Raw genomic sequence first — 26,864 nt, 5'->3', positions numbered from 1 at the left:
GCCTTTTTAAGCCTGAATTTCCATCTTCTTAGGGTTATTGTAGAGATTTAGTGAGATAAAACAGTTTAAGAATTTGCACAAGTGTATTTTTCATCTCGTCTGTTTTTGAATGCTCTTTCCTTTGATTCTTTGGGTAGACTTTCTGTGCCAGGACAGAGGTGGTTGGCTGTATTTCAGCATGTGTGTACACATAGGCACTGTTGACTGATTGCAAGTTGATGACTGTCTGCCATGCTTTTCTTATTTCGTCTTGGCTGCTGTGTAAGGCATGGTAGAAGCCACAATCTCAGCATTTTGTGGGTGGAAGGATTGCAGCTGGGTTGAGTCTTCCTGTGCCAGCTAAAAGAGTTTGAAAACCACTGATTCTTCCAAACCAGAAGTTGCAAAGTAGCAGCTCATGGGCCAGATATGGCTCACTGCTTGGAGTTTTATTTTGCTTTGTTTTTTGACTTTTGTTTCTTTTGTTTGGCTTCTTTAAATTGCCAATATTTAGTTATTAGGAGTTTTCACATAAGATCTGGATTTCTGACCTGTCTTGACAAACAGGACGGTGTGGCAGGGCTGAGCCTGCATCCCGAGTGGCAGCACTTCTGCAGCTGAGTAGCTACCGTTCACTTACGTCTTGCAGGTTGCCACAGCCCTGGAACTTGGCCTGGTTTCCTCTGTTATATTACCAGGCTGGCCACTCTCAGCATTTGGGTTTCTGACCCATAGTTTTTATACCTGTTTAGCCTCCTTTTGCCCTCATTCCTTTCTCCTAGTCTCCTGTTCTATTCAGGGCCTCACAGATATGAGTTTCTAAACCACTGAACCACTGTGCTGAACCACCAAGACTCCTACTTTCCTCCTTGGCCCCTTATCTCACCATGCCGAGAGATGTCGCAGACAGATACCTCCTTTGTGTTGTGACCCAGAGCCAGGTCTTCATAGTGCTTTTCTCTCTCTCTCTCTCTCTCTCTTTCTCTCTCTTTTTTTTACTCAGGACCAACTGTTGCCAACCCTGAGCTGTTTTGTAAGTTCGGACAAGGGCCAGAGCCATGGCTTGGCAGCGTCCAGGGCCAGAGGAACCACCTGGAGCATCACTCAGGTGAGTGTGGACCTGCACTCAGGGGCAGGTGCTTGGCTGGAGAGGGAGCAGAGGCAGCCCCAGGACTCCAGGCTCATCCTCTGCCCTTCCTGTTCTCCACCAACTGACACTGCTGTTCTCCTCTCAGGTGTCATCTGATTAATATTTAAATATACACACTGCCCCTAATGTCCTTCTCCAACCTCTCATCTCCCATTGTCTTATTTCTACCCAGGAGAATATGTTTATTTATAATTATTATAAGTTCCATGAAGGCATGACTTTGTCTTATTTACTACCATATTCCTAGTGCTGAGAACAATACCTGGTGCCCAGCTGTTGCACAATAGATAATCACTGAATGAATGAATGAACAGCTGTCTGCTAAGTTCTAGGGATTTATCTTTTCTTACCTCTTTCGATAAGACCCTCCTGTTCAAGGGTTGGCTTAGCCAGACCAGATGACATCTTGTCATTATGTAAAATAACTGAGTTAACCCAACTCCTACTGTGGGAGAAGAGGGAAGTGGGGAGCAAGATCCTATATAAATCAAATCACAGAAGTTTGTTTTCCCTTGTGATTTCTCTCAGACCACAAGGAGCTCTAGACAGCTTTGTGACTCTGGAAAGTATCATAGAGACAAATTTGTTTTGTTTCATTTCTCCTTGCTTGGCTCTTACTTTGAGCCTTCTGACTGTTATTAATAGCTTCATGCCCTTACAGTTTTGTAGACCAGTCTGTTGGCCTGGCACAAAAAATGTTGAGTCCTCAGCCACTGGGCATTGGAACTGATGTTGGTACATAAGAAATGGTTCCACAGGAGTTAGAGTCGTTGGAGTTGCATTTCGTCTAAGTGAATAAAGAAACTTCTAGTTCAGCTTGAAGAAAAATGATGTGAGGTCATGAGAGTCCTCATCTGTTTGAAGGTTTGTGTTATAAGAGAGGAATTAGACTTGAGTTTCTCTTGAGAACTGGGTCAGCATCCAGTACTTTGAGGTGAAAGTACTCGAAGATAGATTATAGCTTAAGGAAAACACCTGGGGACCAAAGCCGCCTGCCCAGGAGATAGGGAGCTGTCTTCCCCTGGAGTTGTGGTGTGTGGCTTTAGTGATCTGTTTTAACCTATGTTCTATTATATTAGTGTTCTTATCCATACATGAATTTTTTTTTTTTTTTTTTGAGGCGGAGTCTTGCTCTGTCGCCCGGACTGGAGTGCAGTGGCCGGATCTCAGCTCACTGCAAGCTCCGCCTCCCAGGTTTACGCCATTCTCCTGCCTCAGCCTCCCGAGTAGCTGGGACTACAGGCGCCCGCCACCTCGCCCGGCTAGTTTTTGTATTTTTTAGTAGAGACGGGGTTTCACCGTGTTAGCCAGGATGGTCTCCATCTCCTGACCTCGTGATCCACCCGTCTCGGCCTCCCAAAGTGCTGGGATTACAGGCTTGAGCCACCGCGCCCGGCCCATACATGAATTTTGACTCCTGAAGATTGTACGTTTCATAGATCAGATTGCAAAGATCTCCTTTTGGCTGGTTGTATCTGTCCTTTAAATTCAAGAAACAAAAAGGAGGGGGAGGGTTCCGTAAAGCCCATCCCTTTGGCTTTCTTCTGGATTAGGTGAGGAAAGGGCCTGCAGACTTGGCCAGGACTAGGAGAAAATTCAGGTGTGTGTGTTTGCTTTCCCCCTTTCATATTTGAGGTTCTTCAGAGCCACTGTGAGTTGCAGTGGCTCTAACTACAGGATTTTAAAGCAAATCCCTTCCGTCCCTGTTCTCTAAAGGAAAAAAACAGATGGGCTACATGGAAGAAATGGGCGTGCGAGGTCCCACCAGGGAGAGTGGACAGTCCCTGCCGCCTAAGAAGAAAGCCTGCCTTTCCCACCTCAGTACAGGCAGTGGACACATCGAGGGAGACTGGGCAGGAAGAAACAGGAAACTCCTGAAGCCCCGGTCCATCCAGAAGTCATGGTTTGTGCAGTTTCCGTGGCTGATCATGAATGAGGAGCAGACGGCTCTGTTCTGCTCTGCTTGCCGAGAATACCCCTCCATCAGGGACAAACGGTCAAGACTAATAGAAGGTTATACAGGACCATTCAAGGTGGAGACTCTCAAATACCACGCCAAGAGCAAGGCCCACATGTTCTGTGTCGATGCCTTGGCAGCAAGGGACCCCATCTGGGCAGCCCGGTTCCGGAGCATCAGAGACCCATCTGGAGATGTCCTGGCCAGCCCGGAGCCGCTCTTCACGGCAGATTACCCCATATTCTACCCCCCAGGGCCTCTGGGAGGCTTTGATAGCATGGCTGAGCTCCTGCCAAGCTCAAGAGCTGAACTAGAGGACCCTGGGGGGAATGGAGCAATTCCTGCTATGTATCTAGACTGCATTTCAGATTTGAGGCAAAAAGAAGTCACTGATGACATCCACAGCTCCTCAGACATTGATATTTTATGTAATGATGCAGTAGAATCCTGCATTCAGGTAATATGTTTATAATGATTGCTGTATCTTACAGAGAAGGGTTCTATACTGAGAACAATGTATATCCAGGCTGATGATGGAAAAAAGAATACTAGCAATAACCCACTGCTGACATCATAATGTTAGCATATATTAACATGCTTATCATGGACTAGGCATTGTTTTAGATGCGTCACATGTATTATCTCATTTAATTTGGACAACAGCACTATTATCTCCTTTTTGCAAATAACAAAACGTAATTAGTGAGACAGAATATTTCTACTTCCGGTATAAAGGAAACAGTAATCTTTATTCAGAATCCAAAATAAACACAGATCTCAAGAAATAATCTACAACCACAAAATAATCACAGAGCCCTTAAATAGTTGATATCAATTTGTTTTGTTTAAGAGACAGGGTGTCGCTCTGTCACCCAGGCTGGACTGTGGTGTGATCATAGCTCACTACAGCCTTTACCTCCAAGGCTCGAGCAATCCTTCTCACTCAGCCTCCCAGGTAGCTGGGACCACAGGTGTGTGTCTCCACACCTGGATAATTTTTTATTTTTTGTAGAGATGGGACTCTCACTATACTGCCCAGGCTGGTCTTGAACTCCTGGGCTCAACCAGTCCTCCCACCTCAGCCTCCCCAAATGCTAGGATTACAGATATGATCTACCACACCTGTCTAGTATTTTTTAAAGTTTAACTTTAACTTTGGAGTCATGTTGCACTTTTAAACATTGCAGTTTTTTCACGTGTTGTTTGACGTAATGTTTCTGATGTTGCTGTGCAGCCAGTAGAGCAAGTGCTATTAAACTCATCTTGTTGGAAGAAAACAGACTTTGGAGGAAGTGGCATGTCTGGGGTTCTAGAGCTCTTATAGTCAGTGCCAGAATCTGCCCAGAGTCCTGAGCTGCCAGTCCATGCTTTCCTTCCACTCCCCACAGCACTGCTGGGCACTAAGTACTGTAGCGCCCACCTTAGGCTTCCTTTGTAGTTACCGAATGCTTTGGAAAGTTGTCCTGTAAGGAAACTGTGTTCATTGGAAGCTTCCCCATTTCTCACCTATTGCATAGAAGTAGAATTTTACAACAAATCATTTTTAACTCCCCTCCAGGAGTCTGGCGAGAATAACTCAAGAGATTCCTGCTAGAGCTGGCATCATAAGGAATCCAGTTCAACTGCATACACTCTCATTTTTCCAAAATCCAGAAAAACAGCATAGCTCATTTCTTTTCCTATTCCTGACTTTTTTAGTGTTAGAAACGAATACACAGATCTAACCTTTTATCATCTGAATTCCTTCAGCAGTGAGGCATATGTAGACCAGTTACTGGTCGTAAGCATCTTTAACTATTTTGACCACCTCTTCGTTCCCATCCCATTGGGAAATCTTAACAGGTGCTCTTAGAGGCACACAGTCACCTTTTAGTTGTAGGTGACCAGGAGGCAGCTCTCAGGACTCCGAGGACAGCATGCAGTGAGAGGCTCTGCCCAGCTGCCTGTTCTTTCCATATGCTTTCATTTCTGCCCAGGAGATCCTAGGGTCTAACCGAGTCTCACTTGCTTTTAACGCACTAATTCCGGCCTCCTGAATTTCATTCTTTGACTTTCGATGGATAAATTCATTCCTCTGAGGGCATCGGGGCCTCTTGGTGAGCTTCCCAGGAGAAATACGGCTTCCAAAGGCCCCAGAAGTGTCGCGCAGGCATCTGGCTTGGCAGGCGGTGCTGAGTGGCCGCTGCTCTTTGTTCCAGGACCCTACTGCAGAGGGGTTGTCGGAGGAGGTTCCTGTGGTGTTTGAGGAGCTGCCGGTGGTGTTCGAGGATGTGGCACTGTATTTCACCCGGGAGGAGTGGGGCATGCTAGACAAACGGCAGAAGGAGTTGTACAGAGACGTGATGCGGATGAACTACGAGCTGCTGGCATCCTTAGGTAAAGACGCACCGAGCCTCTTATTCGCCACCCTCATTTGACTTGGGAAGCTCACAAGGGGAACTGAGGCTTGTGGTTATTTTCCCATTCCTGCCCCCTCCCCGTGCGTAGGCAGAGATCAGTCCTGGCTTTTGCACCTCAGAACTCCCCTGCTTAGCGTAACTGTGCTTTATCACCTCATCCACCCATCTGTCCATCCATTCGTCCCCCACCAGACATTTTGGAGTACCTACTATGTACCAGAGGAGCACAGCTGATCTGTGGTCTCTGCTTTCAAGGGCCTAGCACATTTGTGGGAGAGACAGACATTTTAATAAGAAACTATAAAAATTGGCCGGGCGCGGTGGCTCAAGCCTGTAATCCCAGCACTTTGGGAGGCCGAGACGGGCGGATCACAAGGTCAGAAGATCGAGACCATCCTGGCTAACACGGTGAAACCCCGTCTCTACTAAAAAAATACAAAAAACTAGCCGGGCGAGGTGGCGGGCACCTGTAGTCCCAGCTACTCGGGAGGCTGAGGCAGGAGAATAGCGTGAACCCGGGAGGCGGAGCTTGCAGTGAGCTGAGATCCGGCCACTGCACTCCAGCCTGGGTGACAGAGCGAGACTCCCTCTCAAAAAAAAAAAAAAACTATAAAATAATACAGTCTCCCATAAAAGAGCTTCCAGAAGAGTACCCGGGGCTACTGAAGAAGAGGGATTTGATTTCCTGGGCATTGGTGGGAGGGATCAGGAAGCCTTTATAGAGTAGGAAATGTTTTAATTGAGTTCAAAGCCAGGTAGACCAGAAGGAGGAAGGGCATTGAACCATGATGGAGGGGACGGCCTGGCAGAGCCACCCCTATCTGTGCAGCCCAGGGCTGAGGCTCCTGCATCCTGGCCAGGTGCGGGCAAGGGCTGGCAGCCTTCAGCATGGGAGTCATGGGGTTTGGACCTTGGCAGATTAGGAAGACGGCAGTGCTTATTACTCCTCAGGATGGTGCTCTCCTCTCCTGCATCTGCTGTTTTATCCTCTCTTTGCCTCTTTCTGGCAGTTAGCAAGGTTCTTATGAAGCATCAAGATGGAAAGACAACTTTGTTTGTTGGAGACAGTCTCCCTGTGTCGCCCAAGCTGGAGTGCAGTGGCGCGATCTTGGTTCACTGCAACCTCTGCCTTCCAGGTTTAAGCAATTCTCTTGCCTCAGCCTCCTGAGTAGCTGGGACTACAAGTGTGTGCACCACCACGCCTGGCTAATTTTTATATTTTTAGTAGAGACGGGGTTTCACCACGTTGGCCAGGCTGGTCTCAAACTCCTGACCTCAGGTGATCCACCCGCCTTGGCCTCCCAAAGTGCTGGGATTACAGGTATGAGCTAGCACACCTGGCCAACTCTTCATCTTCTACATCTTTTATGTATTTCTTTACTAACATACATGGTCACAGAAACCTCGTGGAACAGGCTATTGTACATAACTAAGGAGTTCCAGCAGCAACCTGTATTGTGACTTCTGCAGAACAGGAAGTAAGAAGTCTGTGACTTGATTGATGTCATAGTCCCACTGCACTTTTGGGTGCAGCTAAGATCCGGATTATTTTGTAAACATCCTTGACTTATATACATCTTTTTGTCATTGTTCGTAATTTTTAAATGGCTCCCCAAACATTCAGAAGTGACTTACATGAATTATTTTGTGATGACAGAGGTTTTGTCACCATGCCTTAGGTTAGAGCATCACTGCCTCTGCTGTGCTGAAGAGCAGTGAGAGTGAGGGCGAAATTCACACCTGCTTCAAAAATGCACACCCTCTACAAAAAGTTGGGTTTGCCTTTAGAGTAATTGGCACTAGCGACTCAGTTTCACTGTGAGGCCCCCGGGCGATTGTGAAAGTACCGGGCAACGGGGTGGCCAGCCCAGGGCAGCTCCTCCGGCAGTGCAGGGAGGGCTGGCCAGGATTGTTTAGCCTGTGCCTGTTCCCTCACATTTTGTGTCTTGACAAAACACGATCTAAACGTTTTATCATTTTCTTTTTCATTTACATAAATTAGGCAGTAGGGAAATCTTAGCTAACTAAGGTCTTTAAGTTTTATTTGGATGAACAAAAAATGTAATCAGAGGGAAGGGAACTCATTTTCCTTGAGGGTCAGAGGCAGGAATCAGAAAGGCTTTCTAGGGGGTGGGCCTGGCCTCTCCGGTTGTCCATGAAATTGAGACAGGTGTGGGAGTCTAGAAACGGAGTTGCATGTGTGTGATTCCTTTCAGTTACTTTAACTGGATCTCTGGTTATCCTTTATCCCCCAATTTAAATAGTTCTTCATGTTTGAGATACAAAAGCATCTTAAGGAGCCTGGAGACTATGGGCAGGGCCTGGCATAAGCTATTTGTATATTTAAAAGTGATATATAGTAGTATTAAATTGGGATATGAGGTAGTGTTAAAGCATAGTGGAGATTCTGTAATTGTTATTATTATTTTTACTTTGGCTCTTTTTTTAATTTCCCACACTTTAGCCTCCATAACAAATGCTTTAAGAGTTGAAAACCAAATATTATTTTGCATTATCTTTAAATATTTTTTATAAATAGAACACAAAACTCTTCTTGGGGTAAACTCAACTTTGTTTTGTGTGTGTGTGTGTGTGTGTGAGAGAGAGAGAGAGAGAGAGACAGGCTCTCACTCTGTCGCCCAGACTGGAGTGCAGTGGTGCCATCATAGCTCACTGTAACCTTGAACTCCTGGGCTCAAGCAATCCTCCTGCCTTAGCCTCCCAAGTAGCTGGGACTACAGGCGCATGCCACAACACCTAGCTAATTTTTAATTTTTTTTGTAGAGTTGGGGTCTCACTTTGCTGCCCAGGCTGGTCTCAAACTCCTGGACTCAAGCAATCCTGCTGACTAAGCCTCCCAACATGTTGGATTCCAGTGTGAGCCACTGCACCTAGCTTGCCATATCTGATGAAGTCTGTTGCTTCTTCCCAAAGAGAAGCCAGAAATCTCAATTACATCCCACTGTTAAGAAACTAATATTTGTCATTAACAGAAATAGGCCAACATGGGGACTATGTGGGTAGCCCTTGCTTTTATTTGTAAAGGTGTCATCGTATGCTGAGTGGCCAGTCACTCACTGCAGGCAGGCAGTTTCTTGTCCACAGGAGAAGTTGGTAACTACAGCCAGGCCTTACTGAACTGGGGGAAGGCATTGTGTCACTCATGGAAACCAACATTGAGTGGGAGGACCCTAAAGAAGATGAGCAAGGGAGTTTGAGTCCCCCAGCAGGTGGTGTCTGGGAAGGCAGCTTCTCCACGGCAGGGCATGTGATGATGGCCTCCAAGTGGGGGCAGCCAGGAGCTAGAGAGACAAGAACCAAGGTGAGGGGCTAGAGTGGCATCTATTTACTTATTTGTTTGTTTGAAATAGGGTTTCTCTATATTGCCCAGTCAGGACTGAAACTCCTGGGCCCAGGCGATCCTCCTGCCTCAGCCTCCTGAGTATCTGCAGAATGGATTCATGGGATAGGGCCTGCTGGCCTTTGGTGAAGTTGGCCTGGAAGGATGAGGAGTCCTTTGTAGGTCAAACCATTGTTATGGACTGTTAGGGAATGTGGGTGTTTGTGGGTGTGTGCATGTACTCATGACAGTTATGTGCCCTCATTCTTTTTCTATTACTAAGTCATAGAAAAGGCTGAAAGCTCCCCTCTTTCATTTGTTTGGAAGGGAACAGAAAGAGAGGTTTTGATAAGATGTGGGCTGCAGCTTCAGAGAGGTACCATCAGGGTACGGTATTCCTGGGGCCAGGGTGGTGGTGCCAGCGGCAGTCAAAGGTGGACAGTCCTCAAAGGGGATATAAATGGAGGCAAACAGATTTGGGAACATTTGGTCCCTGTTTGTTTTGAATTATTATTGTTAAATATTTCTGCCAGGCGTGGTGGCTCACACCTGTAATCCCAGCACTTTGGGAGGCTGAGGCGGGTGGATCACCTGAGGTCAGGAGTTCAAGACCAGCCTGGCCAACATGGCAAGACCCTGTCTGTACTAATGTCTGTACTGAAAATACAAAAATTAGCCGGGCATAGTAGTGCACGCCCGTAGTTCCAGCTACTCGGGAGGCTGAGGCAGGAGAATCGCTTGAACCCGGGAGGTGGAGGTTGCAATGAGCCAAGATCGCGCCACTGCATTCTAGCCTGGGCAACAGAGCCAGACTCCATCTCAAAAAAAACCAGAAAAACAAAATGACAGTCCCCTGTCCCACCTTTCTCTTTTACGAAGTCCTCTTCCCCAGAATCTTGTAGCTGTTTCTTCCAGTAATTTGCTGCATTCTTTCTAAATAACGTATGTGGACATCATCTTACAGGGGATGGACTCCAGCAGGACGCGCTCATAAAACAGTTGCATCCTGCCGCTCACCACTGAGCATGTCAGCTGTGGGGGCCTTTTCTTTCTCACCCTCTGGGTTAAATCTAGGCAGGGCCTGGAACTTTTTCTTGTCACACTCAAATAACATAAAATCTTCCTGGTCTAATTTCAATGAGTGCAATGCCTGGTACAAAACTCTTCAAAAGTGTCCTGATCAAAAAAAGACCGAGTAAGGCCGGCAAACTACCTCAATTAAAGGAGACTGAAGAGGTGTGACAACTTGAGTACATGATGCTAGGACAGATGCTGGGCTACTGAGACATTCGGGGACAAGGGAAGACATTTAGTGTGAACTGTAGATTAATAATAGTATGATATCAGTGTTGAGTTTCCTGGTTTTGATCATTATAACTCTGGTTGTATAAGACACCTTTGCTTTCTGCTGCCCCATTTCAAATGACTGCAGACTCATGTATTATCTCACAACTCTGCAGGTCGGGAGTCCAGGTGGGCCTGACAGGTTCTCTGCTTAGGGTCTTAGCCCAAACCAAGGGGCGGACAGGCAGGCTCCTGTCTGGATGCTCTGAGCTCACTTATGCTGTTGCCAGAATCTAGCTCCTTGCGGTTCTCCTGCTGCCTGTCAGCGGGGAGCACTTTCAGCCCAGAGGCTGCTCTCGGGTGCTTCCCTGTGGCCCCCTCTGTGCTCAGGCCGGCAGCAGCATGTGGAATCGTCATGTTCCTTGAAGCTCTGACTTCCCGGTCTGCTGCCAGCTGAGAACAGCACCAGCTTTTAAAGAGCTGTGTAACTAGGTCGGCTCCACCGGCTAATCTCCCTTTGCTGTGCAAGGTAACATGATGACAGTGTGACCTCTCATCCTGTTCAGAGTGCCCTCACCTCAAGGGGAAGGGGTTAAGCCAGGGTGAGGGCCCTGGAGCCCATGTTCGAATCCCACCTACCACCTGTTAAAGGGTCCTTTTTTGTTGGGTAATACACATGAAGTACTTAGGAATAAGGGGGCATGCAAACAATTTACCCTCAAATGGTTCACCAAAATATTGTAGCTATATGTATAGACCCAGCAGGAGAGCGTGCCTGTGAGCTCACAAGCATGCCAAAATACATGGGGCAAAATGTCAATGATTGGAGTTCCTTGTGTTGTTCAATCTTTTCTGTAAATTTGAAATTATATCAGAAATTTACCAAAAGGAAAATTTAGGACACAAAAGCCCCGTCTCTGGGTAGTAGCAGAAAATCTGGACTTCATTTAACACTCGATTCTTGCCTTTCCTGCCTCAACCTGCTGCAGGTGTAGAATCTGGACCCATGCCATAGGAAGAAAGGGGCTCCTCTTCTCCCACCCCCTGCTGGTTTCAGAATTTCTGACTCATCCTCAGTGGGAATGGCATTGGTGGGTGGGTGGGAGAGGTATGAGAAAGGTTTCACTTGACATGTAATCTGACACCAGCTACTTAGAGCTGTCGTCCTTTAAAGCTGGTTCTCTTGTTTGGGTGTTTGTGGGTTCTGCAATACCCCTGACCAGGCACTGAGACCCTCTCGCTTGCAGTTGCCTGGACATGGGTGAATGTCTGCCCTGGCAGCCTGTCCATATAGGCACCTTCACAGGGGAGCATCACACCAGTAGCCACCCGTCACGGGCAGGCCCCACAGACAACGCCAGGCCTCTTCTCATTCCCCACGTGGCCCACATCTGAACCATGGAAGCACTTCCAGACCTTGTGCTGTCACAGATCTGGGACTGTAGGCCATTCTCCACATGGCCACCTCCAAGGCACCCCGTGGCTACTTTAGTCTTACCCAGGCCTGGACTGGTGGCCCCTCACAGCTCCCAGAGATACAGGTCAGGTTGAGGGAAAGGGCGCACCCACCGCTCCCCATAGTCAGAGAGAGAGGCTCACGATACCTTTGACAATGCTTTCCAGAAACATCCCTGGTGCCCAACTTCCTGGCTCCTTCAGGCTCAGCTCTGTGACTCCTCTCGATGGGTGCAGGCTGGAGCCACAGCCCCCGGCCCTCAGCCATTCTCTTTCCAGGTCATGTGTCTGTGTCTGACTTTGGAATGCAGGAGAGCTGGCTCCTACTTTTGGAGGCTTTCAGCCAGAGCAGGCATCCAGAACCACACTTTAATACCCTGTGGCTTATGTTTATTGTATTCCTCATTTATTGATTTTAGATATTCTGTTGATTCCTACTGTGGAAGATGGAGATACGGCCCTGTTACATCACCTGGGCCCCCACTTCTCTTCCCTCCATCCTCTCAGAACAGGTACATCATACTTTTTTGGTTAAATTAGTGTCAGTTTTGTGCCCAGTTATGATTATGTATGATTTACTGCTGAACAAGGTGGTGTATTGTGATGGTGTTTCCTTCATTGTAGGACTCTTCCCCCTCAAATTGGAAAATTTTTTCTTCTTTTTTATTTTTCTCTTTCTTTACCCTCATCAGTTCTTCCCAGACTCTCCAGTGGAATTATAAAACTCCTCCGAAGAGTCTTTTCCATGTGACGGGACATCCTGTGATCTCTCCATTTCATTCTTTCTCTGGAGGCTTCACCCCCAGGGTCTTCTCCTCCCCTGCTCTGTCTAACCTAGGCAGCGTTTAGGCCTGCGGCACACCTGTGGTCTGAGATGTGCCTTCGTCTCTCCCCCATTTCCCAAGTCTATCCCTTCTTTTGTGGTTGACATCTTCATCTTGTTAGTGTACATCTTCCAGTGGCTTCCTAAGGAAGGGTGCAGGGGAGGCCTTCTTTCTGTGATGCATCCTGTCTAAAAACATCCTATTCTTCCCTCACGATTCAGTGATAACTTGTTTGGGCCTAGGATTCTAGGCTGCAAATATTCTTCCTCAGCATTTTGGAAGCGTTGCCCTTTTAGGTTTTACGGGTGCTGTTGAGAGGTCTAGTGCCTTCTTATTTCAGAATCTTTGAACATGGCTTAATTGTTCTACTCTGAAAGCTTTTGAAATTGATTTCAGTTTTCTCAGATTTTTAATGATATGTCTTGATGTTTTATATAAAGTGTGTTTTTAATCTTTTGTTTTGGGTATCTGGTGTTTCTCTTCCATGTGGAAACTGGTCTTTTCCTGTTTGGGAAAATTTTCTTGTAGGATTTCCTCCTATCTATTTTCTCTTTTCTTTCTTCCAGAAACTCCTTTCTATTAGTTTGATATTGGACTTCCTGGATTGAGTCTCTGGTTTTCTGTTCGTTTCTTTTTCTCCTATTTTCTGCTTTTATCTTTTTTATACTACTTTTTTGGACATTTCCTCCATTTTATTTTCTGACAATATTTGTTTTTGATTCTATTGGATTTTTTTAGTTTCTAAGCACTCTTACTGCCTCTTTCATGAATGGCTATCATGACTTTTCTTTCTTGGGAATATTAATTCTCATTATTTTGAAGTTTTATTTTGCTTCCTGCTATATTTCAAGTTCTTCTAAATCTTTTCCTGCTTGTTTTGATTTCTCTCTTTCATGTTAGAGGCTTTTCTTAAATAATTATTTCCAGGTTCATTCCTATGTAAGAGTAAGCCTTTACAAACGGGCCGGAAGCCCTGTGCATGGCTGTGGGCCTGTGCGTGGCTGGGAAGCAGCAAGAGTAGGTTTCACTTTTCACTGTAGGGTGACCAGCTGTAAACCCAGATGTCTTACTGAAGAACACACAAAAGTCAGTGTCCATAGATCTTTTGAGGGGAGAGGGAAGGGCAATTCCATTTTTCCAAAGAAAACGCTTCCCGTCTCTTGTTTGGAGGGTATGATAAGCCCAGCCAGCATTCTTGGAGTCGAGCACTGCACCCCTCAGTCCATAGACATGACTCAATCTCCCTGCTTTCAGTACCGCACCACCCCTTCACCTTTCTGTGTACGTGGTATCTGGGATCTGGAGCCTTTCTGGGTAAGTTTTTCTGTAGACCGAACTTCTATTCTCCTCTGGGGTGTGGTGGTGGCGTTTCCTGGTTTCCTGGAATAGGTAAGAGGATCTGAGATTGATCAGATCTCTGTCAGACTTGAGCCAGTCCGCTGCTCCCACCCATTCCCCACCCACCACCTTCTCCCATATCTGGTGCCTGCAGTTTTTGAATCTTCCTGGGATTCTCTGGTACCAGCCAACTTGCTTCTCCTTGTTAACCCGTCTGTAGGCATTTGGTGTTCAACTCTGTCTCTCTCTCTTTTGTCTCCTTTCCTTCCAAAAATGGATTTGCATTCCTAATCCAATTTCTCTTGGGCTTATACCTCATTTTCTTATTATTATTCCTTTGGCCTCATTTTAGAGATATTTTAAGAAGGATATATGTTCAGTCTAACACACTTTAGTAATTTAGTTATTTATATTTCTATTAGTAAATATGTAGATATTCACACACACATATATGTATCATTATATATATAAATATATTCAAATGATCCAAAGATGAATGGTGGGAACCAGCCTCCCTTTTCCCTTGTCCTTCAATTCCTCTCCAGGAGCACCCACAGGCCCAGCTGCTCGTGTGGCCCTCCACAGAAAGTTTATGCACACATTTACACAGACATGCACAAAAGCATGATGTAGATAGTGATGGATTTTATTTTCAATAGAGGAAATGGTTTATTTGCATACCCCTGAACAATATTCCTATTTTAAGTAAAGGGCAGTGCTTAATCCAAAGACCCGAATCTCCTTTAGTCAGATTTCAGGCTCCATTGCAGACGGTAGGTATTTTGGGGGGCCTCCAAGTGCCTCTTTCAAAAACCCATGTAGTTGGTCACCTTCACAAAGGCCAGCTGTGGGGGCAGAGGGGCACATGCATGGGCCAGCTGTGGGGGCAGAGGGGCACATGTGTGGGCCAGCTGTGGGTGGGACCTTCCACTTCTCACGTGGCTGCTGCTTCCCCTCCTGCTTAGTCCCTATGGTTCTTCCTGTTTCCACCCTTCCCCCTCTGGTATGTATGGCTGGCCCGTGGCTCCCAGGGCTGGCCCATGGATCTGTGGAAGTCCCATCCTAGCTGAGGGGTGCCCCTCCCCTTACTGCCTGTTTGGCACTCTGGGTTTGCACTCCGCCTGCCCCTGGCCGACTAGACTTTATAAGGACAGAACCCAGAGACACCTCTGTGTATTTCAGGGGCCGGGTCTAGCTTGAGAGGGCTACTCAACTTGGCCACAGCAGTGACATCAGCATGATTCTTCATCCTTGCCACAGGACCTGCTGCTGCCAAGCCAGACTTGATCTCCAAACTGGAGCGGAGGGCTGCACCCTGGATCAAGGACCCAAATGGGTCAAAGTGGGGGAAAGGTCGTCCTCCAGGTGAGTCTAAACCTACAGTGTTCTGAAGGACATATGCCAGGGCCCAGGCAGCTATGATGAGTTAAACAGCATGAGCTCAGCTGTGTCCATCCGATGGGGGCCGATTGGGCACCAAGCCTGGCAGGAGGCCCTGGGTAGACAAGATGAATAAGCAACTAACCCTGCCCACGGAGTGTAGAGTAGTCTGGGAAAGTGGGAAAAAACAGGTCCTTTTGTAAGCAGAAGTGCTGATGGAGGCTGTGGCAGAGCTGGTGGGAGCAGGTACATGGGGACACTGATCTCGAGGAGCCAGGGGACCCATCTGTGAGCCTCTCATTCCTTCTTCCTCCTTCTCCAGTGCTCAGTGACAGCACCATTGGTTTGTGAGAATTTGTCTTGCGTATCTCAATCAGTAACTTCTTGACTTGTAGCTGCTACACTTACTTCTGTACCTAATTCTTTCTGAGGCTCGTAAAAGACTTGGCAGGTGTTTAACCTATTCCATTGTGGAGCCTCACACGAGAGTGAAAGCCACCTGCTTATCCAACAGTCTCTGTGGCCAAGGGGTTAATTGAACTTAATGGTATCTGGTGTCACATGATCGCAGGGTAGCTGTGTGGATAGGGTGGTTGGGGCGCTGGTGAAAGAACCCACAAGGATTAGCAACAACTCTGGGAGAGCCAGATTAACTTTCATAGGTAAGAATGGGGGAGGGTTTAAGTGGACGCCACTAATGATCTCTAGAAAGAAGGATTGCATTCATCTTCTCTGCCTTGCTTAAGGGATACTTATTAAATTTGGGGGTGTCTTAGCTGGTAGAAGACTGCAGAGTTCTGGGTAGCAGAACGAAGCATGATTTAATTTTCTCCAAAGGGAACAAGAAGATAGTGGCAGTGAGAGAGGCAGACACACAGGCCCTGGCTGCAGACTCTGCGTTGCTTCCAGCCTCTCCTGTGGAGGCCCGTGCCTCCTGCTGCAGTCCCAGCATTTGTGAAGGAGAAGGAGATGGACCTAGGAGAATCAAGAGGACATATAGGCCCCGTTCCATTCAGAGGTCATGGTTTGGGCAGTTCCCATGGTTAGTCATTGACCCCAAAGAGACCAAACTCTTCTGCTCAGCCTGCAAAGAAAGACCTAATCTCCACGACAAATCATCTCGGTTAGTCAGAGGTTACACGGGGCCTTTTAAAGTGGAGACTTTAAAATACCATGAAGTCAGCAAAGCCCACAGGCTCTGTGTCAACACGGTTGAAATCAAGGAAGACACCCCTCACACTACCCTCGTTCCAGAGATCTCCAGCGACCTCATGGCCAACATGGAGCACTTTTTCAATGCCGCCTACTCCATCGCATACCACTCAAGGCCCCTGAATGATTTTGAGAAGATCCTGCAGCTCCTCCAAAGCACCGGGACCATGATATTAGGCAAGTACCGCAATCGCACAGCGTGCACTCAGTTCATCAAGTATATCTCAGAGACCCTGAAGAGGGAGATCCTGGAGGACGTGCGGAACTCGCCCTGTGTGAGTGTGCTGCTGGACAGCTCCACCGACGCCTCCGAGCAGGCCTGCGTGGGGATTTACATCCGCTACTTTAAGCAGATGGAGGTGAAAGAGTCCTACATCACTCTGGCCCCTCTCTACAGTGAGACAGCAGATGGGTACTTCGAGACCATCGTTTCTGCCCTGGATGAGCTGGACATCCCCTTCCGGAAGCCTGGCTGGGTGGTGGGGCTGGGAACGGATGGCTCAGCCATGTTGAGCTGCAGAGGAGGCCTTGTGGAAAAATTCCAGGAGGTCATCCCACAGCTGCTGCCTGTCCACTGTGTGGCCCACCGGCTGCACCTGGCTGTGGTGGATGCCTGCGGGAGCATCGATCTGGTGAAGAAGTGTGACCGGCACATCCGCACCGTCTTCAAGTTTTATCAGTCGTCAAACAAGAGGCTGAATGAGCTGCAGGAAGGTGCGGCGTCTCTGGAGCAGGAGATCATCCGCCTGAAGGATCTGAACGCAGTCCGCTGGGTGGCCAGCAGGAGGCGCACGCTGCACGCGCTGCTCGCGAGCTGGCCCGCCCTGGCCAGGCACCTCCAGAGTGTGGCGGAGGCTGGGGGCCAGATTGGGCACCGGGCCAAGGGGATGCTGAAGCTCATGCGCGGCTTCCACTTTGTCAAGTTCTGCCACTTCCTGTTGGACTTCCTGAGCATCTACAGGCCTCTGTCCGAGGTGTGCCAGAAGGAGATCGTGCTGGTTACAGAGGTGAACGCCACGCTGGGCCGGGCCTATGTGGCACTGGAGAGCCTCCGTCACCAGGCAGGGCCCAAAGAGGAAGAATTCAACGCCGGCTTCAAGGATGGGCGGCTCCACGGCATCTGCTTGGATGGACTGGAGGTAGCGGAACAGCGGTTCCAGGCAGACAGAGAGAGGACGGTCCTGACCGGGATTGAGTACCTCCAGCAGAGGTTCGACGCAGACCGACCCCCACAGCTCAAGAACATGGAGGTGTTTGACACCATGGCCTGGCCAAGCGGGATCGAACTTGCCAGTTTTGGGAATGATGACATTCTCACCCTGGCCAGGTATTTCGAGTGCTCCCTCCCAACAGGATACAGTGAGGAAGCTCTGCTGGAGGAGTGGCTGGGCCTGAAAGCCATCGCCCAGCACCTTCCGTTCTCCATGCTCTGCAAAAACGCCCTGGCCCAGCACTGCCGCTTCCCCCTGCTGAGCAAGCTCATGGCTGTGGTGGTCTGTGTGCCCATCTCCACCTCCTGCTGTGAGCGGGGGTTCAAGGCCATGAACCGTATCAGGACCGATGAGAGGACCAAGCTCTCCAATGAGGTGCTCAACATGCTCATGATGACGGCTGTGAACGGCGTGGCCGTCACGGAGTACGACCCTCAGCCTGCCATCCAGCACTGGTTCCTGACCTCCTCAGGCCGGCGTTTCAGCCATGTCTACGCCTGTGCCCAGGTGCCAGCCCGCTCCCCTGCAAGTAAGTACACGTGGCAGAGCTCCCCCAAGGCAGGGGAATCTTGCCCTCCAGCCCTGTGTGAGCCAGAGGCGGAGAAGACAGGACTGCAGGTGCCTGTGGGGCTTCTGTCATGCGCCCACCCGTTTGCTAGGCCAGTGGGTACTCGATGCGTGACGCCCACCCTCCAGGACCTTGTGCCCCAGCCAGGGAGATGACACGCATGTGCTCTAGGCAGGGCTTAGTGCAGAGAGCATGCATTTCTAGAGCCTGTCTGCCCTGGTGACAATGCTGTGCTGGCTCTGCCCCCAGCTGGCTGTGTGGCCTTGGGCAAGTTTATCCCTCTATGCCTTGGTTTCTCATCTGCCAAATGAGTGGTGCATGTAAAGCACTCAGGACAATGCCTGGCAGGTGATGCAAATGGCGCTAGTTAAAGGTCAGGACCACTGCTGGGAGTAAGGAGAGGGCTGACCAGGCTCAGGCAGCGCCATCACATTCTGAGTGGGGCTGTATTGACTCTGGACTGGGCAGGAGGTCCACGTGGCTGTGGAGGAGGTGAGATGCAGAGGAGATGGTGGGGCTTTCAGGCAGGAATCTCACAGGGCAGGGGAGAACAGAAGCAGCCTCTCTGGACCAGAGGGCTGGGGTCAGGGACTTGCTTGAGGGGGAAGCTGTATTAGAAGGGAGGGAAAGTTACTGAAAACCACAGACAAGAAATGTTCTGTCTTCAGGTAGTCACTGAAAACCAAAGAAAATATGCCAGTTGTTGGGGTTCTGCAGACCACTCGCGGTCACTTGACAAGGATAGAGCACTGTTCTCTCTCCTGGCGTCTCTAGCTGGTCTCCTTCCAGCTGTTGCTGCTCCCGGTTTTCACCTCTGAGTCTGTGGTCATCAGAAATGGGACTGGGTCTCATGGTTGACAGAGGCTCTATAGGAAGCAGGGTGGCCCTGAAGCCACAGTGGCCGGTGGGGAGAAGAAAAGAGACCCCTCACTGATAAGGAAAAGGGAGAACCGAGAGAGGGCTGGGTGAGCCCCTCACCCAGGCATTTGTTGAGTGAGTTGCTCTGTGTCCAGCCCTGTGGGTGCTAAGGAGAAAAAAATGATGTCAGGTGTACCTTGGAGCAAGTTACTCTTTCCACAGGGAAAATGAGACCAGCACAGATTGGTCCAAACACTACCAAACTACGCACCGATGCCTCCTTCCAGGCAGGGCTCTCAGCCTTGGCATTACTGACACTGGTGCTGGGTAATCTTGGTTGGGGGGTCTTCCTGTTCACTGTGGGAACTTGAGCAGCATCCCTGGCCTCTACCTATTAGATACCCACTGGATACCGGTAGCATACCCCCCATTTGTGACAACAAAATCATCTCCAGACATTAGCAAATGGTCCCTGGGGGATAAAATCACCCCCAGTTGAGATCCCCTGTCTTAGGATAAAAGAATGAACACAGCAGGGACAGATGCGGGCTGCAAAGAGCCGTCCTGGTCCTGTCTCCCGTCTGTCCCGCCGAGCTTTCCTCACCAAACAGCCCCTGGGCGAAGTTGGACGTGGGAAGGCAGTCACTGTCGGTCAGTCTAATTGCCTTCTCCTTCCTCCCTCACAGGCGCCAGGCTCAGGAAGGAGGAGGTGGGAGCCCTCTATGTGGAGGAGTCTGGGAGCCAGAAGCCACCCACCCTGCCCTGCAGGGAAGCAGTGCAGGTTCTGAAGGACTGTATCATGGAGCCTCCCGAGAGACTCCTGTACCCCACGCCAGCCAGCAGGCCCCCGGGATGTCCTGAGGGACAGGGAGTCCTTGGGGCTGCCTTGGAGACACCTCTGTGATCACTGGGACAGGCTCTGCAGATTCTAGGCTGCCCTGGGATCTTCTGCTGGTGGCGACGGTCTCTAAGCACCAGGAAGTGGGCAGTGGCGTCCCGGAGCAGCAGGGGTATTAGGAGGTGCATGACCTGTTTCCTGAGGCCCCATTCAGCACAGCCATGCCTCATAGCACACAAATGTGCCAGAAGGTTCTAGATCTCAAGTTCATTTTTAAGGTGCTCCAGAAAATAACCCCATCATGAAAGGTTTCAGCCCCTGAGTTCTGGTGGCAAGAGGACTGTCCTGGTGGGGGAGACTGTTGGACATCCCTGGGGAATGTTCCAGGGAGGCTGCCCACAGCCTAGTGAGAATGGGAAAGGCCTCTTTGTTAGAAGGGGGAGCTGCTCTAGGGACAGCTGGCCTGGCTGCAGGAGCCCCCAGAGGCATTGTTCTGGGACTTCCTACCCTGGCTCCCGCAGCAGAAACAGTGAGGCCTCGATCTCGTGCGGATCTGTACCTCTTCCCAGGGCTTCCTTCAGGGCGAAACAATCACAAGCCCTTTGCACAGAGCACCCGAGAAACTTCTCTTCCTGCAGCTCCAGATGGTAGAGCTGGGACTCTTCTGGCAGGCGGTCTGGTGCTTCCCGCAGAGCCGAGCCGCGTTTGACCTGTGGCACGCCCTGCCCGGTTTCCTCAGGAGAGGATGGGACCAAGTTGGAGTTGGGAGGCTTGGGATGCAGCCCCAGCTCTGCTGCAGGCAGTGGTCTGATTAATCCCTTCCTCTTTTCTGTGCCTCAGTTTCCCTCTCCATGAAGTGGCAGCAGAGAATCCAAGTGCCTGCTGACTCCCCACCTGCCCTAGGATTAGTGAATGAGAGCCTCGGGCTCCCTGAAAGACCTCTGACTGCAGTGTGGACTCACCTGCCTTCCGCCCCATCCTCGTCCTTAGTGGGACAGGTAGGAATTTGTCTCCAAAGTCCTTGTTGTAGGAGTTGGTCTCTGAACGCACCATCTGCATGACAGGCTAGTCCTCTCTTCTCCGAGTTGCCCTGGGGACTCTGCACCAGGATCGCCAGGGCCCACTGAGACATCCCGGAATGGGGACTCAGTGACAAGGGCTTTGAACAAGCTCCTCCAGGGTCTGTGGGCCTGCTCCAGCTTCAGAACCACAGAAGCACCGCCCTAGAGGCACAGAGGGGCTTCCGGCACTGCTAGGTTCACACCCTCCTTGCCCATCTTCCACCTAAAGCGAAGCACTTTTCCTTTCAGGGGCAGCTCCATCTTGGCAGGCTCAGGAGGCCGCTTATCAGGAGGCGGATGATTTTGTCTCGGTTCCGCCTTCCTTAACCATGGGCAGGAAATAAGAAAAGTCAGCAGGCAGGGTTTCTCTGCCCTGCCTGACATTTATTTTAAACAGGCAGGAAGTGGGTGCCATCCATCCCAGCTTGCTTGCTGCCTGGCTCAGGCAGGTCCTGTGCTGTGCCACAGGCCCCTGGGGGTGGGCCCTTTCTCCATAGTCTGCTGCTTCCCATTCCCAGGGTAAGTGCTGGCATCTGAGCACCTGAGTACCCTTCCTAGTCCCAGGGTAGAAGCTGCTGTCTCTGAGTACCCTTCCCATTCCCAGGGTAGATGCTGGCGTCCAAGCCCCTCCCCAGTACTGCAGGTGCCCTAGTACCCCATATGCCCTTTCATCCCCCACCCCAGCACTTAGCCTTAGCACTGTTGCTTTCCTGCCATTTTCAGTTCTAGTCAGGAATTCCTTTCTTGCTTTCTGCCTTTGACCTGTGGAAATGTCTCCCAGCCCTGTGGGTCTGGCGGTCAGAGGGACCCCTCAGGCCTGTGGCGCGGGAGCTCTGGGAGGTGTTACTATCCACGTGGCTAAGACATGCACAGGCCTCCCTGTCTCCATCACTGTCTCCATGGGCGTTCAGGAACTTGCCCAGGTCAGGCACTATGGATGTGAACTGGTGGAAGGGGAGGGAGAAAGGCTTTTTTAGGTGGGGCTGTAGCCTCTGCCCTACCCACAGGGATTCCACATCAAGGTGCTGTTCCAGCACACACGCTTCCTGCGGCCTCTTCATCCTTGAAGAATCCCTCAGAGCAGGGGACCATCCTGTGAGCAGCCGTGAGTGGGTCTCTGTGGGAGCAGTTCTGGAGCTGAGGTGGAAGCCAGGGGAAGTACCTCACCCTCTCCACGTCAGCATCAGCATGCTCCGAGGACACCATCCAGTGCCTTCCTTAGGTGGTGGGAAAAGGGGTCCCCTTGCAGCGGGGCCACTGAGCATGCTGTTTGTCAGAATTTGCACTACCCGATTTCTCGAGTGGCGCAGGCCTGCTCCGTTCCCCTTTGTCAGCCAATGACCAAGAAGGAAGAAGACGGCTGCCGTCTCATTCCTGAACTTCCTCATTCAGGACTCCGGTGGAAACAGTGAGCGTCCTTATCCGAGGCCCCGCCCAGGCCGGCCCCTTTGCTTGGAGAGGCTGGCTGAGTTACGGCCCTAGTGCCTGGAGACCCCCTTGTTGGAGAGGCTTCCTGTTTACGCCTCACAAGAAAAACCACAGGGCTCTGGGAGTGGAAGGAGCATGCACTCCCGCTTTGGCTGGAGTCCCAGCGCTTGTTGCCACCTTCCTCCTTGCCTGTAGTCTTGACAGCATCCGTATGTACGTGTCCTGGCATTTCCCCTCCCTCTCCCTGATGACTGATGCCCACCGGGTCTGACATTCCAAGTAACCAGTATGTAACTGGTAGTTTGATCCCAGTAGCCATAGCGACTCCAGGTGGAAGAGAGGGAGCCAGCCCCCTGTCCTGAGAGTATGTGACCACGCTCCAGAACCTTGCTTCTCTCTCCTGCAGAGGGTGGGTTTCTAGGGTGCTAAGTACCTATCAGAACAGCGTGGAGGGGCAGGTACACTGACTGGCCCAGGGACGTTCTCTCCTCTATTTTCAAAGATGAAAGGAGGTTTTAAAAACCATGTTTGATTCCTAACCTTTTGCTACCTGAATAAAGCAGAGTCTATTTCAACACATCTCTGTCTTGTGTGTCCCTAAGCAAGGACCAGGAGCTCGGAGAAGCTGACGGAACGAGCTCTGCCCTCGCTCAAGAGGGGACAGGACCAGGAACAGAGGTGGGCAGGGGAAGTGCCTGTGTGTTCACCTGATTTTTGTCTTTCAGTTTCTTTCCTCTCTAGTCCTTCATAGTGAGCTCAATCATTTTTGCCAGATAGAAGGTAGAGATGAGAGTTGGCTGTTTGGTGAGTTATAATTAAGGGCCTGGCTGCCTTTTCTGGAGTACTGTATAGTTTACAAAGTGCTTTCACATACATGATCTAATTTGGTGTTAGACTTTCAGGGAAAAAACATTGATCTTCCACCAGTAGTAAAAGCTGCTGCATCAGACCTGTCACTCAACAGCGTTCCTTGAGGCCTAACTCCTGAGATCCCTCTAGCGAGCCCTTGCGGCTCCACATCCTCTGCGCTGCATGCTCCCACGGGACTGCAGCAAAGGTTTCAGAAACTCGGGATACAGCCAGATCTCTTCGGTGAGGAGACTCAATCTTACTCGAGTGTATGTGATTTTTTTTATTTTTATTTATTTATTTATTTATTTATTTTTTTGAGACGGAGTCTCGCTCTGTCGCCCGGGCTGGACTGCAGTGGCTGGATCTCAGCTCACTGCAAGCTCCGCCTCTCGGGTTTACGCCATTCTCCTGCCTCAGCCTCCCAAGTAGCTGGGACTACAGGCGCTCACCACCTCGCCCGGCTAGTGTTTTTGTATTTTTTAGTAGAGATGGGGTTTCACTGTGTTTGCCAGGATGGTCTCGATCTCCTGACCTCGTGATCTGCCCGTCTCGGCCTCCCAAAGTGCTGGGATTACAGGCTTGAGCCACCGCGCCCAGCCGTGTATGTGATTTTTTTAAAAAAGACATTGAAACAACTATCGAAGCAGAGGCACAGGCAGCAAGGCTTTGGGTTTGTGACTGGGAATCTGCGGCCTCCATGCCGTGAAGACCTGACCCCATGGTGGGGGTGAACAGGGTCTCCTTGACCCCTTCCCAGGGTTCCTTTGGGAAGATGGATTTCACTAGAGGAAGCGCAATGCCAGTAGCCTCCACGCTCAGGCTGGGCAGGGTAGGCTCCTAGGGAGGTAGCTCCCAGCACAGCCTCTTCCATCACTCCAGCCGGAGCTAAAAGGAGAGAAGCGAGCGGAGGCTCTAGAAGGTGCTGCACTCGTGCCTTTCTTTTTCCCAAGGGTCCTCTTGACATCCCGAGTGCAGTCAGCAGGCCTTTCCAAGTGGGCTGGCTGCCTCAGGTGCCTCAGCCCGTTGTTGAGGACGCTTCGGTGGGGCCTCCTCACTGTGGGCCTTCTCTTGGGTCCGCGTGATCCTCATGTCCCTTTCCCGTGCCAGCGACACTCATGGGCTTCATGTGGCTGGCCCCTGCTCCCAGGGCTCTTGAGATGCCGCCTCTGACTGCAGCTCCTGCCACCCTGGGACCCGCGTGGCCACTGCTCCCCTCTGCGCCTCTGAATGGCTGCCCAGAGACTCCCTGTTTTGAACCTTTTGCCTTGCTCAGGCAGCCAGCAAGTGCCCTGGCACTCACAGCAACAGCAGGGCCCTGCAGTACTGCGGCTGTGCTGGTGAGCCCAGATAAGCTGAGAGGCACAGACACGCTGGGCACACTCCAGACAGGCGCAGGCCTCTGGGTAGTGACAGTTTGCAAGTGTTCCGTGGTCCTGGGCCCTGCACAGGCTTCTTGGCAGCCAAGAGAGGCTGTGTCTGCGTTGAATGTGTACACCTGAAAAAGTGGCCCCTCACCGCCTAGGCAGTGTCCTCCCACATCCCCAGGAGGGTCTTCCTGTGCCATCTGAGGTCCACTTAGTGGGAAGCCTTTGCCACACTAGGACACTTTCAGGGCCACTCCCCCACATGGATGTGCTCCTGGATGGCCAGGGCTGTATGGCTCTTGAAGCTGTCCACACACTTGGCACAGATGGATGGCTTTTCCAGTGGAATCTAAAGGACTTGGGCATTCTCAGAGGCCAGTCTGGCCTTGGGGTTTTTCAGCTTCCCAGAAGCCTGCAGAATCATTCTGGGAGGTTCCCAGTTGCCTCCAGAATCATCTTCAGTCTCGTTTCTGACTTTGTTACCAAATTCTGTGGAAGAGAACTCAGATGTTAGCTTAGTGATGGGGACACACTCCTTTTGTTCAGTGTGACCTGCTCAGCCCCCAGCCCCCACGAGATGACGGCTAAGAGCAGCGTCCTGTGGATGCCGCAGCCAGGGCCAAGTGTGGGTCAGCATCCCAACTCAGAGGAGCGGCCCAGTTGGTCTGAGAACACTGAAGACCCAGGACCCTGGATAGGGACTTCTGACCAGCGTTCTTCCTGCTCTCATTCCAACACATGTGACGGGAATGTCCTGGTCCAGGGAGCCAGGGTTCTCTTGCTGCCATCTGAGTAATTCCCTACAGCAGCCACTGCTAGACAGCAAGCTTGGGAAGCCTTCTTATGCAGAAATCAAAGTCATTTTTATAAAAAGTATCACAGAGTCCCTTATGAAGAGAGCTGGACAGAGCAGGAGCCGACCCTTCCCTGACTGCCCAGTTCAGTGAGCCAGGTTAAATATCTGCCGTCAGCAGCCTGCCATGAGGTACAGTGAGGACCTTCTACTTCATCCCTGCAAGCTGGGTTGTGTCATAAAATGCATACTTTATTTTCCTTCTTCCTGTAGAGAATCAGAAAGCACATGATGGAGGTTTCAGAAAAGGGCTTGTGAGATTGAGCATGTCAGAGCTGAAGATCTGTGGCTGAGACATGTCCTCCTGAAAGAGCACACGTGAGCTCACACAGCCACGGCACCGGATTACCCTCACCCTGATTGTCCCTCAGTGTAGCTTGTCTCAAGAGGCTTACACTGTGGCTGTGTTTCTCACAGGTTACCCAAGCTCCTGTCGTAACGGCGGGAAACAGAGAAGTACAAAACCTGAATCCAAACCACAGAAGTGCTAGAACCCAGGAGGCACTAAAGGCTCAAGGAATATGGTTACCTTTGTGCAAGAAATGTTCCATCAATACTTACCTGGCTGAGTGGTAGCTTTTTGGCCTCTGTTGGGGGCTGGGAATTCTTCACCCAAAGCTCACGTTCCCTTTCAAGTCTACAAGTGATCTCTGGTTTGGCAGCAGCATGCACCGTAGGGAGAAAGACAGCCGAGCGCCCCTTAACCCACACTGAGCATACATAGACCCATGTCAGTCCTGAAGCCTGACTTGTACCACCCGTTTAATGCCCTGGGCCCACCCCATCAATTTGGGACAGTGAGGGTAGGTTGTAAACCTAAGAAAGCTCCAGAAACAGGCAGGGCCTGGCATACAGGTAGGAATGTTTATTTCAGGGCAATAACAGGAGTGCCAAGGGCTGATAAAACAGGGCAATTGTCAAAATATGTTTTCCCACTGCCAGGGGCCCTTGAAGGAAAAACAGGCTCAACCAGTCACAGAGACAACCATGCTCTGGGTCTAGTTCTCCCTGACCCCACAGGCCAGGAGCGCTCCTATGAGATGGCAAGCAAGGGGCCGAGGTCCTCACCCAGCAAGCCTCCCAGCTCCTAATTCCTTATCACATCCTGGTACAATTCCTTCTACTCCTCATGGCCACGAGAACAATGGGTGGGAGATAGGTGGTCACATCCTTAAATGTCACAGGCCTTACTTGCAAAGACCTGAGCACAAGCCCTAGGGGTGAGCTGAGAGTGTGGAGGAGACACTGGAGTAGGAAGGAGAAGCCTTGGCCATGTGTTCTGGCTCTTTTACTGATGAGCTGTGTGGGCCTAGGCAAGTTACTTCACTTCTCTGGGCCTCAGTTTTATCACCTGTAAAGCGATAGGATTGCCTCAGAGAGCCTCTAAGATCCCTTTCAGCTAAAAACAAAGTTCTAGAAAATAAATATGTGGTCCTGTGGAACTCCGGGGAGCTGTTTGATCAGGTGAACACTTTACCCATGGAAATGGGGCTCCAGCACAAAGCTGCTCACA

At 50.3% G+C, this 26,864-nt stretch overlaps 1 protein-coding gene across 8 annotated transcripts in view; it reads left to right on the top strand.

The window, feature by feature from the left end:
* The window catches only part of ZNF862 (zinc finger protein 862), a 29,928-nt gene extending 7,067 nt beyond the window's left edge, over window positions 1-22,861 (top strand). For 4 of the 8 annotated variants that reach the window (XM_033192498.1, XM_033192501.1, XM_033192502.1 and 1 more), the window contains exons 3-9: window positions 983-1,087; window positions 2,846-3,543; window positions 5,285-5,462; window positions 11,984-12,076; window positions 14,987-15,091; window positions 15,944-18,058; window positions 19,642-22,861. In XM_033192498.1, the coding sequence (XP_033048389.1) occupies window positions 983-1,087; window positions 2,846-3,543; window positions 5,285-5,462; window positions 11,984-12,076; window positions 14,987-15,091; window positions 15,944-18,058; window positions 19,642-19,859 (3,512 nt within the window). In that variant the 3' untranslated portion in view covers window positions 19,860-22,861. The remainder of the gene's footprint in view (window positions 1-982; window positions 1,088-2,845; window positions 3,544-5,284; window positions 5,463-11,983; window positions 12,077-14,986; window positions 15,092-15,943; window positions 18,059-19,641) is intronic. The other 4 variants (XR_004432776.1, XR_004432777.1, XR_004432778.1 and 1 more) reach the window with 4 other exon arrangements.
* The last annotated feature ends 4,003 nt before the right edge of the window (window positions 22,862-26,864 follow it).

This window comes from Trachypithecus francoisi, unplaced genomic scaffold, assembly GCF_009764315.1.
Source record: "Trachypithecus francoisi isolate TF-2019V2 unplaced genomic scaffold, Tfra_2.0 Lachesis_group4, whole genome shotgun sequence".
Lineage (NCBI taxonomy): Eukaryota > Metazoa > Chordata > Mammalia > Primates > Cercopithecidae > Trachypithecus > Trachypithecus francoisi.
The sequence above is the reverse complement of the archived record's forward strand: the minus strand, read 5'-3'. Positions and strand labels throughout refer to the sequence as shown.